At 38.0% G+C, this 19,366-nt stretch overlaps 1 protein-coding gene across 2 annotated transcripts; it reads left to right on the top strand.

Annotated features, from left to right (window-relative positions):
* Positions 1-6,425: 6,425 nt before the first annotated feature.
* On the top strand, positions 6,426-19,305 carry C10H3orf38 (chromosome 10 C3orf38 homolog). 2 transcript variants are annotated; one of them, XM_057697864.1, is made up of 3 exons: positions 6,426-6,854; positions 9,431-9,669; positions 18,395-19,305. In XM_057697864.1, the coding sequence occupies exons 1-3, from the start codon at positions 6,728-6,730 to the stop codon at positions 18,965-18,967; spliced, it is 939 nt and encodes a 312-aa protein (XP_057553847.1). In that variant the 5' UTR covers positions 6,426-6,727; the 3' UTR covers positions 18,968-19,305. The 2 variants fall into 2 exon arrangements, with proteins under 2 accessions (XP_057553847.1, XP_057553846.1); XM_057697863.1 differs by having other exon boundaries at positions 6,431-6,854; positions 18,392-19,305.
* Positions 19,306-19,366: the final 61 nt, after the last annotated feature.

Here is a 19,366-nt window from a genome sequence, read left to right as displayed (position 1 = left end):
TAGGATTTGTTTTCTTGTCACGCCTAATCAGATTATGTCCTCCTTTCTGGTCAGATATGCTTTAAGGAACCATTTCTGTTTGGTTTATTATTTAGAAACTAATAGATGAAAATAAAACTTGATTTATCACCATCCTAGCCATAAGAGTGTAACTTGTTTCCAGATGATTGATTAGGTCAAAGTTAACGAATGACATGCCAGCACTGAAAATTAACAGACAAGACAAAACAACAGTGCTTTGCTAATAAGCTCCTGACAGAACCTTCCACTTTCCATTTTTATATACCAATAAGTTATATTTAAAAGGCAGCAGCATCAATAGAAAGCATACTATCAGTGACTCTGGGGAGAGATGGGAGAAATCTAAGACCATTAAAGGCTATCTTAGTTGAAAGAAAAACACTGAATTGCAAATTCTTCAATGTGAATAATGGTATAAGCACACTGGGATATTTCTACTTGTATATAGAGTAGTGTTAGGACATTGCTTGATGATTCATAGTAAGGTCCTTTAGACATTAATGTGAGTTATCTAAGTACAGTCCTATAAAAATAACTGGCTGTAAAAAAAAAATGCAGCTAAGAATCAGGTCAAGAATTCATTGGTTTTATTCAATTAGAATTAATTCTAAAATAAGCCATATTACTCATGCTTTCTTATTTATTTCTGATGAATTTGGTCTGAATAGTAATTTTTATATATAAAAGGAAATATTAACACAAAAATTTGCACAGCAAGAACACAGTAAGATATATTGATGCATTTATTTTCTTCGATGATCAGTAATTTTCCTAAGGAAGATTTTAACTTAATAGTCAAAAATTGTTAAAACAAAAAGGTTTTTTAAAATACCCTCTCGGATGTGTTCCACTTGTGAAGTCTTTAAAAGAGGCAGCTTAAAGACTTCCTTTTACCTAATAGTGTGTTAATCTATAGCAGGGGTAAAATGAACAAAAATGCAAAGGCAAATTCTTCAAAAACAGAGCTATTGTACCAATGTCAACCAAATATTCCAGTTATTCCAACTGATAAATTGTTGTTCAAAGTGTATAATCTCATCAGACCCTACTAGTATAAATTTTTGGATATTAAAGCTTCTTGAATGAAATTACTAAGGAAGTGGGACTTTTCTTCCAGGGTAGCATCCAGATTTTATTAGGATTTCCAGGTCATGATAAATCAGATATCTGAAAAATTTTCCCAGTTTTATTAGTTTATTTATCATAGGCATTCACTATGCAATTGATAGTCATAAGTCCATTTCAGTCAAATCAGGTTTTTGTTTTGTTATGTAGCCTACATTAGGCCGTGGAATTTACATTTAAATAACATAAGTAAACAACTGGATCAGATTTTTAAATCCTTGAAGGTCAACTAAAGAAAAAAATGTTTTCCATATTTCCTGCTACTTTAAATATAAGACTTGAGTTCTATTTCAGTTCAGTCTAAAATACATCATGTAATAAAAAGTCTGTTTGGAAACTTTTCATATGGACAATGAAGTTATTTTGAAATATTTCTGCTTTGTACATTTTCCAGATGTTTAAAATCACAGCTTAACATTTTATCACATCTTTAACTTTTATTTTTTATAAGTTGTAACTATTGATGTAAATCCATGTCTGCAAATTATTTTCATTCATTTTGCAGTTCATACCAGAATATTTTAAACATATTCCACTTGTTATTTTTCTGTCTTTAATTCGAGGTTTTATTTCTACTTTTGTGTTGCTAAGGGAAAACTGTTTCTGAAAGACTGAGATCAAATTGGTTTATACATAACTAGATGAAGGAATGTTTTATAAAATTCTATTTGACCACATTATTCTAACCTCTTTCTATACTTATCAAATAATTGCTGTTGAAAGAATGTGTACATTTTCTTATGTATGCCTTATAAAACATAAACTTAACATCATTTTGCTTTTCCGGGGTGCATAAACTTCCAACAGTTCTAATGTGGGATTCAGAAGACAAGGAAGCTTTCTTCTTATTCCTCAAATTCTTCTTTTTCTTTTCTACTGCTATTTTAAGGATGTGTTTATCTTATGTGGACCAAGTTTCAGTCATTCATTTTCAAATAAAAATTTCATTTGAAACATTCAATATTAACTTTCTGCTATGTTTCAGTAAGGTCAAAAAATAGCAAATCTGAATTTTTGCTGCTCAGATATTATGGAGAAGATAGAAAAGGAGAATCTTCGTGGACAAGGACACTGGTACTTTGGGCTTTAGCCATAGCCTTTTTTTTTTTTAAACCAACAATTAAATAATGAAAAAATAACTTATAACATTAAATTTGTGATTCTTTTCAAATCACTCTTGAAGGTTCAGCCGTGCTCCTTTCATGTTGGTTCAAACTGTAGTATGGGTGAAAAACCTAAAAGGGATGGTAGTGTTTATTTTTTAATTTATTTGGTACTGTAAAACACCTTTTCAGAATGACTAAATGCTGCATATGCATTTTGGAATTGTTAATATGTGAAAGATATTACAAATTCAGCAAGAAAGGAAATTTGTGCTTCCTTGTTGAACATTAAATTATTTTACTTTGCATTTTATAAGAGTACAAATTAAAACTGAGCCATTGAACTGCAATAAATCAACAATAGTGTCTCATTTCAAGAAATTTTTTGTACTGTACATAGATTTGTTCAATAAAACATTGTCCTTGTTGGTAATGAAGTGTTCAGTTTTATGTAGCATGTTACTTCGAAAGGAATTAGGCTTAAGGTATATGTTAAATAAGAAATTTATATTTCATAAGAGAATGAGGTATTTCAGTTAATAGTACCATATTCAGATTGAGTGATTTTTAAAAACAAAGCAGAAAATTCTAAAAGTTTACAGAGTAGATATTTTTAGACATTGTTTAAACATTATAATGTCCATATGCAGGAATTACTAGTTGATAGAACACTGGTTACTAAAGTCATTTCAGGTAAGTGGTTTCAGTGTGAAATAGTACCCTCTGGAAACTTAATAGGTGGAAGACAAATATCAGAACTCTCCAAGACAGTGGACGGACTAATCTACACTGGTAATACTTCAGAGACGAAGAGCCTCTGGTGGAACTTAAAGACCGTGAAGTCACTTTGAAATAAAATGTAAATTACGAAAATTACTTTCTATGAAAGAAAGCACTTCAGTGGGAAAATGTTTAAGCCAATTAGAAATCTGTATCTAAAAGTGAGGTCCTTGGGCATTAGGGCTCCTGCTCTTGGTAACAAAGGAATATCTACACTTTTTGCTATAACTTGCAACCTGAAAAAATGAGGGCTGAAGTAGAGAGAGAAGCTCTTTGATACGATGAGAGCACTGCAAATGAAAGAATATTGTGTTAATTACAATGATTTGCACATTTTACAAATGTTATGCTTTGAAAAAGACTATGAGAAAGTTATTGAAGCATTCTAGAGCTGAGACCTAGAATTCTCCATCTATGATTTATGGTCATGTGATCTTAAAATATTAAATAAATGTATTGAGGTATTTAGATAAAGTTATTGGGGTTATCTAGACTTTCCAGTTTTTTCTTTTCTGAAATTTGAGGAATGCTGGGAAGCAACTGAATAGTAAATACATTTCCAAGATAAACAGATTGCTTTCATTGCATAAGATCCATAGTGATTTCAAGAATCAACTGATAACAAGGCCAGAAGTTTGGGCTGTATATGAATATTTTAAATGGAGGCAATCCAATATTACATGGAATAAAAACTAAAAATGGGAGAGAGGTTAATGCTTTATTTATGGGTGCTGCAAAATATTTATTGCATATGTACTATGTGCCAGCGTCTGTAATAGGCAATGGGAAAAAAATCCCTGAATCTCAAAACTCAAAAACTACTGCGGGGTGGGGGGGAGGGCAAAAACAGAAAAATTAAGTGCTGTAGGGAAGGTATAAGTAAGCATGGCATTGCAGGTGGTGATTTTAAACAGGATAAGATGATACCACCTCTGATAACTGTTCAGCAGGTAAAGTAATGAATGAAATAAGGGGGAGAGAGCCATTCAGCTATCTGAGGGGAAAATGTGCCAGGCTGAATAGCAAGAGCAAAGGCTCTGAGGCACGGACCAGCATGGCAAGTTTAAGGAACAAATAGCAAGGGAACCACTGTGACTAGCTGGAGAGAGAGACTGGGAGAATAATGTGCAGACAGAGGTAAACGGTAAAAGCCAAAGTCTTTACAATGGGCTGCAAGACTAGACTGCACTGATACAGTAGCCAGTAGCCACAAGTGGCTATTAAAATTTGATTAAAATTTAAAATTCACTAAGCTGTACAAGCCACATTACCAGAGCTCAATAACCACATGTAGGCTGATGGTTTCTGTATTAAACAGCACAGATGCAGAATATTTTCATCTCAGCACTTTTGAACAGATGGTTCTATTATCAGTGGTTCTCAACGGGGGGAATTTTGCCCCCCGGGAAACATTCGAGGAGCGGAGATATTTTTGGTAGGGGTGAGGAGGTGCTATCGGCATCTAGTGGGTAGAGGTCAGGGATGCCGTTAAGCACCCTACAACGTTGTGGGACAGACCCACAACAAAGGATTATCCTGCCCAAAATGTTAAAATAGTGCCACAGTTGAGAAACTGCTCTAGGTCAATTCTGACAACTCCAAACTCAATACTCACTGCCTCCTCTCACAAACCGCTCCAGCCTCCTGGCCTCCTCTTTTTCTTTCTTTCTTCCTTTTTTTTTTCTTAAGCTCTTTATTGGAATATAATTGCTTTACACTGCTGCGCCAGTTTTTGCTGTACAACAAAGTGAATCAGCTGTTGTACATATATTTCCATATCCCCACCCTCCCGCGACTCCTTCCCACCTTCCCTATCCCAGCCCTCTAAGTCATCAGCCATCATCAAGTTGATCTCCCTGTGTTATGCAGCAGCTTCCCACTAGCTATCTATTTTATATTTGGTAGTGTATATATGTCAACGCTTCTCTCTTACTTCGTCCTGGCTTCTGGCCTCCTCTTCACATGCCAAGGACTTTGTTCTTTCCTCAGAACCTCTACTGTTGCTTCTACCTAGAACACTCTTCTGTGGTTCAGTCTCTCACTTTTTCAGGTCTTTCCTTCACTGTCACTTACAGAAGGCTTTCTTCACAGCCTGTATAAAATAGCAACATCCTTTCCTCCATCCCTCTTTTTGATTTCTCTCCATAGAATTTCCTGGCATATTATATAGTTTCTTATATGTTTATTGTCTATTTCCTCCCACTATAAAACAAGCTCCAAAGGACTTGCATTTGTTCCCAGCAAAAAGAACAGTGCCTGGCAAGCAGTGCTCAGTAAATACATTTTTAAAAAATGAATGAATGAAAAAATTGGGCACGTCTTCCATGTGGTTCCCCACCAGTGTTGTGAGCACTTATCTCTTTATCTGCAACACTCCCAAAAGCTCCTTGAAGAAAGGTCTGTGTCATTTCTCTTAATCTTCAATACCTAGCATAGTAAGCACTCAATGCTTAATGAAAGATGAAGAATTGGTATCTGATGAGTACCCCAAATAACATCCACTGGCAAATCAGTTTAACCATGGTTTGAATGCCTTATTTTAAAGACTGTATTTACAGTACATCTGACTGATATTTAGCTGTGATATTAAAAAAAAAGTTAAATTTGCTCACTTGGATCTGCAGGTATGTACATTTCAGCTACTAACTGGCAATAATCTAATTAAATGTTAAATCTAAAGTATGGCTAAAACAGTTGAAGGAGACAGAAGCCAGTGACAATGCGTTTAGGTCTGAAGTTTCCCTCTTGTGAATGTTGACACCAACAGTGATAACAGTAGCTAATACATAATGGGCTCTTTCTAGGCGCCAGGCACAGTTCTTCACCCCCTCTCCCGGCCCCAACAATGCTATACGGTAGGTATCTCTACTAGATCCACTTCGAGACAGAAAGCTGGGAGACCAAAGGGGTTGCTCTCAGCCACAGTTAGTAAATGACGGAATAAAACCCTGGCAATATGGCTTTCAGAATCCCCAGCCTTAAACTATTCTGATACTGCCTTGCCTAAAGCCAAGCCGGCGAGGATCAGAAGAGAAGCAACAGCCGATCGCAGCTTGCTGGGGAGTTAAGTCAGCTGAAAGACGGGCAGGCGTGACATAGGACAAGTGACTGTTTTTCCCTTAACTTTTCCAAGTATAATGTTAAACAAAACCAAACTGTTTTAACACAACCATGTAATTTAAGAATATCAAACTGCACCCAGCTCAGAAGTGGCCCCAGAGAACTTCAGAGTGCTCCCGACGGCCCGGCCCACGCGCGGGTAGGAGGCGCCTCCATTGGCCGGCCCCGAGGCATCACGGGAGCTCGCCGGGGGCTGGGGCCGCTGCCCGCCTTCCACGCACCTGCACTGCGCAGCCTTCCGAGGCGTTCTTTTGGAGGAGGGGCTTCTGAAGGGTTCAGGGTTTCGTTTTCCCTTGTGGAAGGTCGATGTTCCCGGTGTAAACGCGGAGCTTCCCTAAAGTGAGATCCTTGGGACTCCACTCAGTCCCAGCCAGCCCGGAACCACCGGTCGGAGCATAGCGTTTCCTGAGTGCGCTCATTGACGATCACTTCCGCCTACGGCCCTGGAATACCCGAGGCCCTTAGGCGGCGAACAAGAGGAAAGTTACTTCCGGGATCTGCTGCCGAGGTGCCGGCCCGGTGGGCCTAAGGAAGCGACGTTATTGGCGTCGTCTTTTACCCCCTTTCTGTGGGTCGAGATGTCGGGGCTCAGCTACCCAGAGATGGAAGGCTGTCGTAAACTTCTCGGCCTGTTGGACAACGACGAGATCATGGCTCTGTGCGACACCATCACCAACCGCCTGGTGCAGCCTGAGGACCGCCAAGGTAAATGTAGACCCTTCTCCCCAAGGGCGGCCGTCCCTCCTCAGGCCTCACCCGGCCCCCAGCTTGCGGGAGCGTGTGAGTGGAGGCCGTGGTAGGCCTCGCTCGCAGCCCGCCCGGGATTGCGCTTGTGCGGAAGCCTCTGGAATCTCGGGCCCTGTAGCTGCTCTGTTATCTCGAATCCACGCTGAAAATGGCGCAGCTTCTAGGTTTTACCCATTATATGTTATGGGCAAATGCGGATTGTTTCGAAAATGCAGAGTACGTGAATAGTGATTTCCTTTTTTTTTTTTTTTTAAGATTTCCGGGGTGTCGGGGTGTTTTCCATTTTCAGTTTCGATCACCTGAGAAGTGTCCGCCGCTGCTCGTTTTTTTCAGGCTTGGGGGAGCATATCATAAACACTTAGTCTACTGCGTGAAACAACTGCTGTGAGAAAAGAGCAGATAGGTTGAATCCATGTCTCCTGTTGGATCCAAATTTTTTAAGAGATGATTCTGTGTACTAGGACTACATTATTCAGAGCCAGATAAACGTTTTGGTGGAGTACATTTCATGGATTATAAATATTCAGTCTGGTTGTAATGTAATGAGTAGCTTAAACGTTTTTGATTTTTGATTATTACCTGGAGAGTTTTATTTTAAATTTGCCGAATTTTACTTTAAAATGTAAAAATGTCCCGCCTCCTGTATTAGCATATCACTTAAGAGTTTGCCTCTTAAAACTTTCTCTGCTGTTAAGTCAGATTTACATATTTGCCACTTAAGATCATTCATTTGAAAGTGAACCATGAACACTAAATGAATAAATTTCTAAGAATTTAGACTGAAAATAATTTTAATGTAGTTCTTTGGCATTGATATATTTTACATGTTAATCACCTAACAGTCTTGATGAATGTGAATTTAAAATTGTAGTAGATAAAGATGCTGACTTTAACTGATGGATCTGAAAGCAAACAAGAAGAAACGAAACTACCCAGTACAAAAATGTTAAATGATTTGAAGAGTTATTTCTCAGAGAGGGAAAAATAATAAACATATTAAAATATAGTCAACATCTTTAGAAATAAATGAAATGAAAACCAAAACTACATGGTGTCTTTTATATGTATCAAGTTGGCAAAAACTAAACGTATAAACTTCAAGTGTTGTTGATCTTGTGAAGTATATCTTTGACAACTACTGGGAGAGTGTAAATTAGAACTGCTACTTTGCAAAACCAGTTCGATATTATCTCCAAAAATGGAAGGTTGCTTACCTGAGCTTCTTAAACTTGAATGTGCCCATGAATCCCTCAGTGAACTTGTTAAAATGCAGATTCTGATTCAGTAATTTTGGAGTGGGTCCAGAAAGTCCATATTTCTAACAAGCTCCAGGTGATGCTCATGCTGCTTACCCCTCTGGGCAGGGAGACAAGTGTGGAAATGTTCAAAGTAATAGTATTTGTAATTGGATACACATAATAAAAGTCTATAAACAAAAGGATGGATATCTTATGGTATAGCCTATAATTACCTACGGTACAACACTGAAAATGAATTAACTACAGCTGAGTCTATCCACATAGATTAATCTCAGAAACATTAAAAGTTAATTACAGGGGACGAGGTATATTGATGAATTAGATTTATAGGACATTCAAAGAAATACCAAAATATATTCTGTAGGGATACATAGTTATGCTGTACAACTATAAAGAAAATTGAGGGAATTCTCTGGTGGTCCAGTAGTTAGGAATCTGAGCTTCTACAGCAGGGGGCCCGAGTTCTACCCCTGGTGGGAAAGGAACATCCCGCAAGCCCTGTGGCATGCCCCCCCCCCCCAAAAAAATGAGAGAAAGAAAATCGAGGGAATAATAAACAGCATTTTGGAGAGTGGCTACATGTGAGGTGAGTGAGAGGAAAGAGGGAATAGTATTAAGTAGGGAGAGATAAAATGAGATTCTCAAAGATACCAGTAAATTCTGTGCTTTAAGTTGTGTCATGTGTATGTGGGAGTTCATTTTATTGCCATTTTGTATACCTCAGACATGTAGAAATAATCTTTAGTCTGTTGTTTAATAGAAGTTCTTTAAAATTAAAAGGAGAGAGTCTTGATTCTGCCACTTCTTAGAAGTATGAGTGTTGCCTCGTGTATCCCTGACTTTCATTATCTGTAGAGTGAAGAGACTGAACTGAAAAGTATTGTAATTTTATCTATATTTTAGGGATTGTAAATGAATTTAGTTCCACTGACTTTATTAAAAAAATTTTTTTTCTCTTATTCATATATTTTCTTAAAATACAACCATTTTTAAAAGAAAATGCTTAAATTCACAATCTCTTATGAGAAGTGAGAGGAAAGAGGAATTTTAGGTAGGGAAATTTACAGCATAAAGAAATTTTTTTTTAAATCCAAAACCTGTGACAAAACAAGTGACAGACCACTTCTGGTTTTTTAAAAATGATAACCATCTCATACAAAAGCAATAAGGCCATAACAAGAGTTTATAAATATCATTTGATAGAGTTTCTGCTGACCCTGGACAAATTTACAGGTGACTAATGATTTTCTATTAATCTTTATAATTTTCTTTTAGATGCCATTCGTGCAATATTAGTGTACAGTCAAAGTGTAGAAGAACTTTTGAGGCGTAGAAAAGTCCACCGAGAAATCATATTTAAGTACTTGGCAGCACAGGGGATTATTATACCTCCAGCTACTGAAAAACACAATCTTATTCAGCATGCGAAGGATTACTGGAAAAAGCAGTCACAGCTGAAATTGAAGGAAACGCCAGAGCCAGTTAAGACAGAAGACATTAGACTCTTTGAACAGGTAAAATAGATGTTATAGTCATATCCTGAACTGTAGTTCTGGGATGATGTGTTAATTAATATTTATTTTTTATAATTTTTAGCTTTATATCTTTTGCATCCTAAAGAAAGAGCAGTAAAGCACCCAAGACAAAGTATTTTTGATATTTAGTAATGTATATGTAATATTCTATTGATTTGTGAGAAAAATGTTTTGTATCCCTTTATCGAATGGGGACTATTGATTTTTTTTTTTTTTTTTAGAGGTTATATAACTTGTTCAAGGTAAACCACCCAGAAGGTGAATGTAGGTCTCTTTGATTTGAATTTCTCTTTTTTTAATTTTTTTTATTTTTTTTATTTTTTGGGGGGTACACCAGGTTCAGTCATCTGTTTTTATACACATATCCCCGTATTCCCTCCCTTCCTTGACTCCCCCCCTCGAGTCCCCCCCACCCTCCCCGCCCCAGTCCTCTAAGGCATCTTCCATCCTCGAGTTGGGCTCCCTTTGTTATACAACAACTTCCCACTGACTATTTTACAGTTGGTAGTATATATATGTCTGTGCTACGCTCTCGCTTCGTCTCAGTTTCCCCTTCACCCCCCGCCCCCTCGCATACCTAGAGTTCTCCAGTCCATTCTCTGTATCTGCATCCTTGTTCTTGTCACTGAGTTCATCAGTACCATTTTTAGATTCCGTATATGTGAGTTAGCATACAATATTGTCCTTCTCTTTCTGACTTACTTCACTCTGTATGACAGATTGTAGTTCTATCCACCTCATTACATATAGCTCCATCTCATCCTTTTTTATAGCTGAGTAATATTCCATTGCATATATATGCCACATCTTCTGTATCCATTCATTTGTTGATGGGCATTTAGGTTGCTTCCATGTCCTGGCTATTGTGAATAGTGCTGCAATAAACATTATGGTACAAGTTTCTTTTAGGATTATGGTTTTCTTTGGGTATATGCCCAGGAGTGGGATGACTGGATCATATGGTTGTTCTATGTGTAGTTTTTTAAGGAACCTGCAAATTGTTTTCCATAGTGGCTGTACCAACTTACATTCCCACCAACAGTGCAGGAGAGTTCCCTTTTCCCCACACCCTCTCCAACATTTGTTGTTTGCAGATTGTGTGATGATGGCCATTCTGATCGGTGTGAGGTGATACCTCATTGTGGCTTTGACTTGCATTTCTCTGATGATTAGTGATGTTGAGCATCTTTTCATGTGTTTGTTGGCCATCTGTATGTCTTCTTTGGAGAAATGTCTATTTAGGTCTTCTGCCCACTTGTGCATTGGGTTATTTGCTTTTTTGGTATTAAGCTTCATGAGCTGCTTGTATATTTTGGAGGTTAATCCTTTGTCCGTTGTTTCATAGGCAATTATTTTTTCCCATTCTGAGGGTTGCCTTTTAGTCTTGTTTATGGTTTCTTTTGCTGTGCAAAAGCTTTTAAGTTTCATGAGGTCCCATTTGTTTCTTCTTGATTTTATTTCCCTGATTCTAGGAGGTGGGTCAAAAAGGATGTTGCTTTGATGGATGTCATAGAGTGTTCTGCCTATGTTTTCCTCTAGGAGTTTTAGAGTGTCTGGCCTTACATGGAGGTCTTTAATCCATTTGGAGTTTATTTTTGTGTATGGTGTTAGGAAGTGTTCTAATTTCATTCTTTGACATGTTGCTGTCCAATTTTCCCAGCACCACTTATTGAAGAGGCTGTCTTTTTTCCGTTTTATACTCATGCCTCCTTTGTCATAGAGAAGGTGCCCATATGTGTTTGGGCTTACTTCTGAGTTCTCGATATTCTATTCCATTGATCTTCCTTTCTATTTTTGTGCCAGTACCATACTGTCTTGATCACTATGGCCTTGTAGTATAGTTTGAAGTCAGGAAGCATCATTCCACCAACTCCATTTTTCCTTCTCAAGATTGCTTTGGCTACTCGGGGTCTTTTGCATTTCCATACAAATCGTAAGATTTCTTGCTCTAGTTCTGTGAAAAATGCCATTGGTAATTTGATCGGGATTGCATTGAATCTGTAAATTGCTTTGGGTAGTATAGTCATTTTCACGATGTTGATTCTTCCAATCCAGGAACATGGTATGTCCCTCCATCTGTTTGTGTCGTCTTTGATTTCTTTCATCAATGTCTTAAAGTTTTCTGCATACAGGTCTTTTGCCTCCTTAGGCAGGTTTATTCCTAGGTATTTTATTCTTTTTGTTGCAATGGTGAATGGGAGAGTTTCCTTAATTTCTCTTTCTGCTCTTCCGTTGTTAGTGTATAGGAATGCAAGAGATTTCTGTGCATTAATTTTGTATCCTGCTACTTTACTAAACTCATCAATTAGTGCTAGCAGTTTTCTGGTAGAGTCTTTAGGGTTTTCTATATATAATATCATGTCATCTGCAACGAGTGACAATTTGACCTCTTCTTTTCCAATTTGGATTCCTTTGATTTCTTTTTCTTCTCTGATTGCTGTGGCTAAAACTTCCAAAACTATGTTGAATAATAGTGGTGAGAGTGGACACCCTTGTCTTGTTCCTGTTCTTAGAGGGAATTCTTCCAGTTTTTCCCCCTTGAGAACGATGTTGGCTTTTGGTTTTTCATATATGGCTTTGATTATGTTGAGGTAATTTCCTTCTATGCCCATTTTCTGGAGAGCTTGTATCATAAATGGATGTTGAACTTTGTCAAAAGCTTTTTCTGCATCTATTGAGATGATCATATGGTTTTTATCCTTCAAGTTGTTGATATGATGTATCACATTGATTGATTTGTGTATATTGAAGAATCCTTACATCCCAGGGATAAACCCCACTTGATCATGGTGGATGATTTTTTTAATGTGCTGTTGGAGTCTGTTAGCTCGTATTTTGTTGAGGATTTTTGCATCTATATTCATCAGTGATATTGGTCTGTAGTTTTCTTTTTTTGTGACATCTTTGCCTGGTTTTGGTATCAGGGTGATGGTGGCCTCGTAGAATGAGTTTGGGAGTTTTCCGCCTTCTGCAATATTTTGGAAGAGTTTGAGAAGGATAGGTGTTAACTCTTCTCGAAATGTTTGATAGAATTTGCCCGTGAACCCATCTGGTCCTGGGCTTTTGTGTGTTGGGAGATTTTTAATCACTGCCTCAATTTCCGTACTTGTGATTGGTCTGTTCATGGTTTCTATTTCTTCCTGGTTCAGTCATGGAAGATTGCATTTTTCTAAGAATGTATCCATTTCTTCCAGGTTATCCAATTGATTGGCATATAGTTGCTTGTAGTAGTCTCTCATGACGTTTTGTATTTCTGAGGTGTCCATTGTGACTTCTCCTTTTTCCTTTCTAATTCTGTTGATTTGCATCTTCTCCCTTTTTTTCTTGATGAGTCTGGCTAATGGTTTATCATTTTGTTTAACTTCTCAAAGAACCAGCTTTTAGTTTTATTTATTTTTCTTATGGTTTCTTTCCTTTCTTTTTCATTTATTTCTGCTCTGATCTTTATGATTTCTTTCCTTCTGCTCACTTTGGGGCTTCTTTGTTCTTCTTTCTCTAGTTGTTTTAGGTGTAAGGTTAGGTTGTTTATTCGATCATTTTCTTGTTTCTTAAGGTAGGACTGTATTGCTATAAAATTCCCTCTTAGAACTGCTTTTGCTGCATCCCATAGGTTTTGGGTTGTTGTGTTTTCGTTGTCATTTGTTTCTAGATATTTTTTGATTTCCTCTTTGATTTCTTTAGTGATTCCTTGGTTGTTTAAGAGTGAATTGTTTAGCCTCCATGTGTTTGTATTTTTTGCAGTTTTTTTCCTGTAATTGATATCCAGTCTCATGGCATTGTGGTCTGAGAAGATGCTTGATATGATTTCAATTTTCTTGAATTTGCTGAGGTTTGATTTGTGACCCAAGATGTGATCTATCCTGGAAAATGTTCCGTGTGCACTTGAGAAGAAAGTGTAGTCTGTCGTTTTTGGATGGAATGTCCTATAAATATCAATGAAGTCGAGATGGTCTAATGTGTCATTTAGAGCTTGTGTGTCTTTATTGATTTTCTGTTTGGATGATCTGTCCATTGATGTAAGTGGGGTGTTCAAGACTCCCACTATTATTGTGTTCCTGTCGATGTCCCCTTTTATAGCTGTTAGCATTTGCCTTATGTATTGAGGTGCTCCTATATTCGGGGAATAGATATTTACCATTGTGATATGTTCTTCTTGAATGGATCCCTTGGTCATTATGTAGTGTCCTTCCTTGTCTCTTGTAATAGTCTTTACTTTCAAGTCTAATTTGTCTGATATGAGTATTGCTACTCCAGCTTTCTTTTGACTTCCATTTGCATGCAATATCTTTTTCCATCCCTTTACTTTCAGTCGATATGTATCCCTTGGTCGGAAGTGGGTTTCTTGGAGGCAGCATATAGAAGGGTCTTGTTTTTGTATCCATTCAGCCAGTCTGTGTCTTTTGGTTGGAGCATTTAATCCATTTACATTGAAAGTGATTATTGACATGTGTGTTCCAATTACCATTTTCTTAATTGTTTTGGGTTTGTATTTGTAGGTGTTTTCCTTTTCTTGTGTGTCCTACTTAGAGAAGTTCCTTTAGCACTTGTTGTAAGGCTGGTTTGGTGGTGCTGAATTCTCTTAACTTTTGCTTGTCTGGAAAGCTTTTGATTTCTCCCTCAAATCTGAATGAGATTCTTGCTGGGTAGAGTAGTCTTGGCTGTAGGTTTCTCTGTTTCAGGACTTTCAGTATATCCTGCCATTCCCTTCTGGCCTGCAGAGTTTCTGTAGAAAGGTCAGCTGTTATCCTGATGGGTTTTCCCTTATATGTTGTTTGTTGCTTTTCTCTTGCTGCTTTTCATATTTTTTCTTTGTGTTTAATTGTCGTTAGTTTGATTAATATGTGTCTTGGTGTATTTCTCCTTGGGTTTATTCTGTATGGGACTCTGTGCTTCTTGGACTTGGTGAATTATTTCCTTTCCCATGTTGGGGAAATTTTCCACTATAACCTCTTCAGATATTTTCTCAGACCCTTTCTTGTTTTCTTCTTCTTCTGGGATGCCTATAATTCGAATGTTGGTACGTTTAAGGTTATCACTGAGGTCTCTGAGACTGTCTTCTAATCTTTTGATTCTTTTTTCTTTTTCCTGCTCTGTGGCGTTTATTTCCTCCATTCTATCTTCCAACTCACTTATTCGTTCTTCTGCCTCAGTCATTCTGCTGATTATAGCATCTAGAGTATTTTTAATTTCATTTATTTTGTTATCTATTGCTGTTTGTTTTTCTGAGTTCTTATGAACTGTTTCTTGTACTTTCTCTATTTTGTTATCGAGATTTTGTATCATTTTTACTATCATTACTCTAAATCCTTTTTCAGGCATTTTTCCTATTTCCTCCTCATTTATTTGGTCTTGTGGGTTTTTTTCCTGCTCCTTTGCCTGCATGGTGTTTCTTTGTTTCCTCATGGTTGTCCAAACTTTTGGGGTTGCTTGTCCTGGCGATAGAGGTGTTTATAGAAGCCTGTCCAAGCCTCAGACTAATGTCCAAGTATTGGATTAAACGAATATTAAGTCTAGGAAACACATACATGTATAAGACATACAATTACTTAATCCGTTAGGACATAAGGCTCTAGAAAGACCTGACAGAACCCCAGTGTGCTATCAGATATTCAAAGAGAAACCCAACAGAAATTGACAACTGAAAGAGAACAAATCAGAGACAAAAGCAAAACCAAACAAACAAATAACACCCTACACATACAGACATCAATCCAGGGAGATTTTGTAAGCTAGGATCAAATATAGAAAAGAGCTGAAGAACCACCAGAGAGAATGGAGATTCTCAGAATGTAATTAGACAACTGTACTAAGAACTAAGATAAAGACAAAAGCCTAATATTAAATACCAAGGCAGTGCGTCCTCTGGAGAATAGAGCAAGGAGTCTGAGCAGACCGCTAGTGTTGCTTATAAGTATGTTAAGATAAAATAAACTTAAAATCGCTGGAAGAAAGGAGAACAGAGGAGCATAATGTGGTTGGAAATATGCAAAGAAAAAGAAAGGAATAGAAATGTATAAAAGATAGGGATGAAAGGAAAGTATGAGAGATATATTGTCCATACTACCAAAAACTTAGCTAGATATAGAAGTATATAAAAAGGCAAAAAAAAAAAAAGAATAAAAAATATCATTAAAAAATTATGTTATAAAACTTGTAGATCCCTTAGGGCTAAGACCGTGTTTAATAAAGGAAAAAAAAAAAGAGAGAGAAAAAGAAAAGAAAAAAAAAAAATCGAGAACTGATCCCAGAATGGACCAGTTCAATAGGTATTGATTCTACTATTTCTGTTTCCTTAGCATCTCAGCTGTAAGTGTCCTTCTCCTTGCCTTGGGTTTTTTTGCGTTATTCTGTGACCAGCAGAGGTTCTTTTATTGTTTGTCTGTAAGCGTTGGTGTGTGGGGAGGGAGAGGGTACAGTAGTGGCTCCTTCTCCTTGGAGTGAGTGAACAGTGGTGCACTGTTGTTTCAGTCAGGCTTGGAGGTGCCTGTTGCAGAGGGCGCTGGTGGCTCAGGCGTAAACAGAAAGTCTTAGAGTTGGGCCTCTCTCTGGGTTTTTTCTTTTTTGATGCTGTTGTTGTTTTTTTTTTTTCTCTCTTGGCAGCCTCCCTGCTGCTGGCATTGCAAGGGGTTTTAATCTAGCCCCGCCCAAGCGCCTGAGGGTGCTTGTTATCCCTGAGCGCCTTAGGTGGCCCGCAGGGCATCTCTCCACTGCCTGTTGCAGAGGCGCCCGAAAGAGAGAGAGAGGCTACGCGCGGCTCCTCCCCCCCGCCCGTGAGCCTGCAGCCTCCAGCCGCCATCATGGCCGGGCAGCTCTCAGGGACGGGCACTCCTCTCCGCGGACCTCCTCCCTCCTGTCCTCTTGGTCCGTCACCCTACCGGCAACAATGTTTCTCACCTTGAACCAGCTCTCCGGTTCCCACGCTCCCGCTCCTGGACCCTCCGTTCAGCCACGGATCGATGTCTCGGTCTGGGAACGCTGAGCTGCACTGCGGACCCTCCGAATGTTTCTCACTCCCTCCCGTCTGCCACAGCTCCGCCGCTTCACCCTCTTTGAGCCCTCGTAGATGCCTCCCTACCGGCTATGTCGGGCTCCCCGCAGTCCTTTCTGGTGTCCGACGCCGTCTGCTGGTGTTCAGCTGGCTCTCTGTGGGAATTACTGCGTCCTTCAGTGCATTCCCAATGCATCTGTGGAGAGGGATGCACTCCACGTCTCTCTACTTCGCCACCATCTTTTTTCTCCGGGACTATTGATTTTTAAAAAGAGTGGATAGACTACAGGATCAATTTAATTTTAATTTAGCCTCTGCTTCTCTAATTTTTTTTTTCCCCACTTTAAAGGAATGTTGTTGTAAGCCCCTTCTCATTTTGAAGACTTTCTTTGGTAAAATTGCAAAAATTTCATGAAAGAAACTTAATTTTTTTATTTGTTAGCTAGAAAAAATCCTGTTTTAGTAATTTCCTGCAGCTGACGTTGTTCGTATTGCTTTGTATCTCCAGTGTACATTTTAAATATTGTGTGGGTATTTAAATATCAATTGAACTTGTAGGTAACCTGCAGTTTTTAAACTACATACCCACGTTGAATTAATGGTATTTTACAGTGAGAGATGTTTGCCTTCACATTGGAAAAAGATCTTTTACGGCTTCCTTAATGTACTGAAAAGAATGTTGACTTTGAAATCATGTAGATGTGACTTCATATTAGGGTCTGCTGTAAACTAATTGAAAATGAGCAAGTAAGGACCTTTGTGAGCCTCGCTTTGTTTATAAAATGGGCATGACGATAATACCTGTGTCATAAGGCTTGTGAAGACAGAAGGAAATAGCACTTAAGTGCCGAGCACAGCGCCCAGTAAATATAAGATCTTTCACCATCTAGAGGAGGTGCTATGCTCTGGAATAAAATCTTGCTTATCAGATGTATTTTTGCAATATTTACTTTGAAAAAAATAGTATAAAATTAATCCCAATCATAGAAAATAACCTGTTTTAATCATATTAGAAGTGTCTGTTTAAAGACTTGCTTATTATAAATTTTGCTGCATATAAAATATACCACAGTAAATATTCATTTAAAGCATACAGTTTGAATGTTTTGACAGATAACACACCTGTGGAATCGCTGCCACAATCAAGAGAAAATGCTTATGTAAATCATTATTATTAACTCTTAATTCATGCTGATATTTTAAGAGACTTTGTTGAACCTTAATTTCTTAGAGGAATTTTTCAGAAGTTTAAGCTGACATTCGAAAATGACTTCCCCTTTTTAACTGAGACGAAGCGAGAGAGTAGCACAGACATATATATACTACCAACTGTAAAATAGTCAGTGGGAAGTTGTTGTATAACAAAGGGAGTCCAACTCGAGGCTGGAAGATGCCTTAGAGGACTGGGGCGGGGAGGGTGGGGGGGACTCGAGGCGGGGGAGTCAAGGAAGGGAGGGAATATGGGGATATGTGTATAAAAACAGATGATTGAACCTGGTGTACCCCCCAAAAAATTTAAAAAAAATAAAAAAAATAAAAAAAAAAGAAAATGACTTTCCCTTTTTGAGAAAGAATTTACTGTAGGGTTCAGTGAGTTCACAGGTAGTTCATTTCCTTTCTGCTATAATTAGTACCTTAAAACTTGTTAGCTCTGAAACAGGCTAGATAGAAAATAGATCTGAGAATTAACCTTGGTTTTATTTTATTAATCAGCAGGAGAAAGAAGATAAAAAAGCTGAAAAGGTTGATTTTCATCGATTAGGTGAAGAATTCTGTCACTGGTTCTTTGAACTTCTTAATTCTCAGAATCCTCTTCTGGGACCACCACAAGATGAATGGGGGCCACAGCACTTCTGGCATGATGTCAAGCTTAGGTTTTATTACAACACATCAGAACAAAATGTGATAGACTACCATGGAGCAGAAATTGTGAGCCTTCGTCTGCTGTCACTAGTGAAAGAAGAGTATCTTTTTCTCAGTCCCAACCTAGATTCCCATGGACTGAAATGTGCTTCTTCTCCCCATGGTCTCGTTATGGTTGGAGTTGCTGGGACTGTCCACCGAGGGAACACTTGCTTGGGCATTTTTGAACAAATTTTTGGACTCATCCGCTGCCCTTTCGTGGAGAATACTTGGAAAATCAAATTTATCAACCTGAGAATTATTGGAGGGAGTTCACTTGCTCCTGGGACATTAATGAAACCAGCTATTACACTTGAACCAAGTGATCTAGAAGCCTTTTATAATGTAAACACTTTGTGTGGTCCAGGGAAGTACGACTCAATGTAAGGCAGGCATTGGATAGTGGGACTGGAGACCAAGCTTTATCTAGTGGAAATGAGGCACTGTTGAACAAAAGAGAACTAATTTTACCTAGCCCTTGAAGCACTGAGTACTATATGTCAGTCTGGAAAATCTTCTATACAGAAAATCTTCCAAATACTACATCAGTAATGTCTAAGTGATTTCAGATTTGGGGATTGACATATTTTAGTTGAAATCTCTTTCTTGACTACAGGCTAACGTGTTATGTGAACACTTGCCTCTTTCTACTTCATTTGCAGCAAATGTTCTGAGAGCTTCATGCAATTTGTCAAATAAATCCCACTTTAAATGTTGTAATTAACCGTGTGCCTTAGAAACCAGTTAATACTTTCATTTTACTTAGTGGATATTCTGCTAATATCT

This window comes from Hippopotamus amphibius, chromosome 10 (assembly GCF_030028045.1).
Source record: "Hippopotamus amphibius kiboko isolate mHipAmp2 chromosome 10, mHipAmp2.hap2, whole genome shotgun sequence".
NCBI lineage: Eukaryota > Metazoa > Chordata > Mammalia > Artiodactyla > Hippopotamidae > Hippopotamus > Hippopotamus amphibius.
This window is presented reverse-complemented; position numbering and strand designations above follow the sequence as displayed.

Coding starts and splice junctions, on each gene's coding strand:
- C10H3orf38 (XM_057697863.1), top strand. CDS start 6,728: ATGTCGGGGCTCAGCTACCCAGAGATGGAAGGCTGTCGTAAACTTCTC. Junction 6,855..9,430: donor GCAGCCTGAGGACCGCCAAG/GTAAATGTAGAC, acceptor ATTTTCTTTTAG/ATGCCATTCGTGCAATATTA. Junction 9,670..18,391: donor ACATTAGACTCTTTGAACAG/GTAAAATAGATG, acceptor TTTATTAATCAG/CAGGAGAAAGAAGATAAAAA.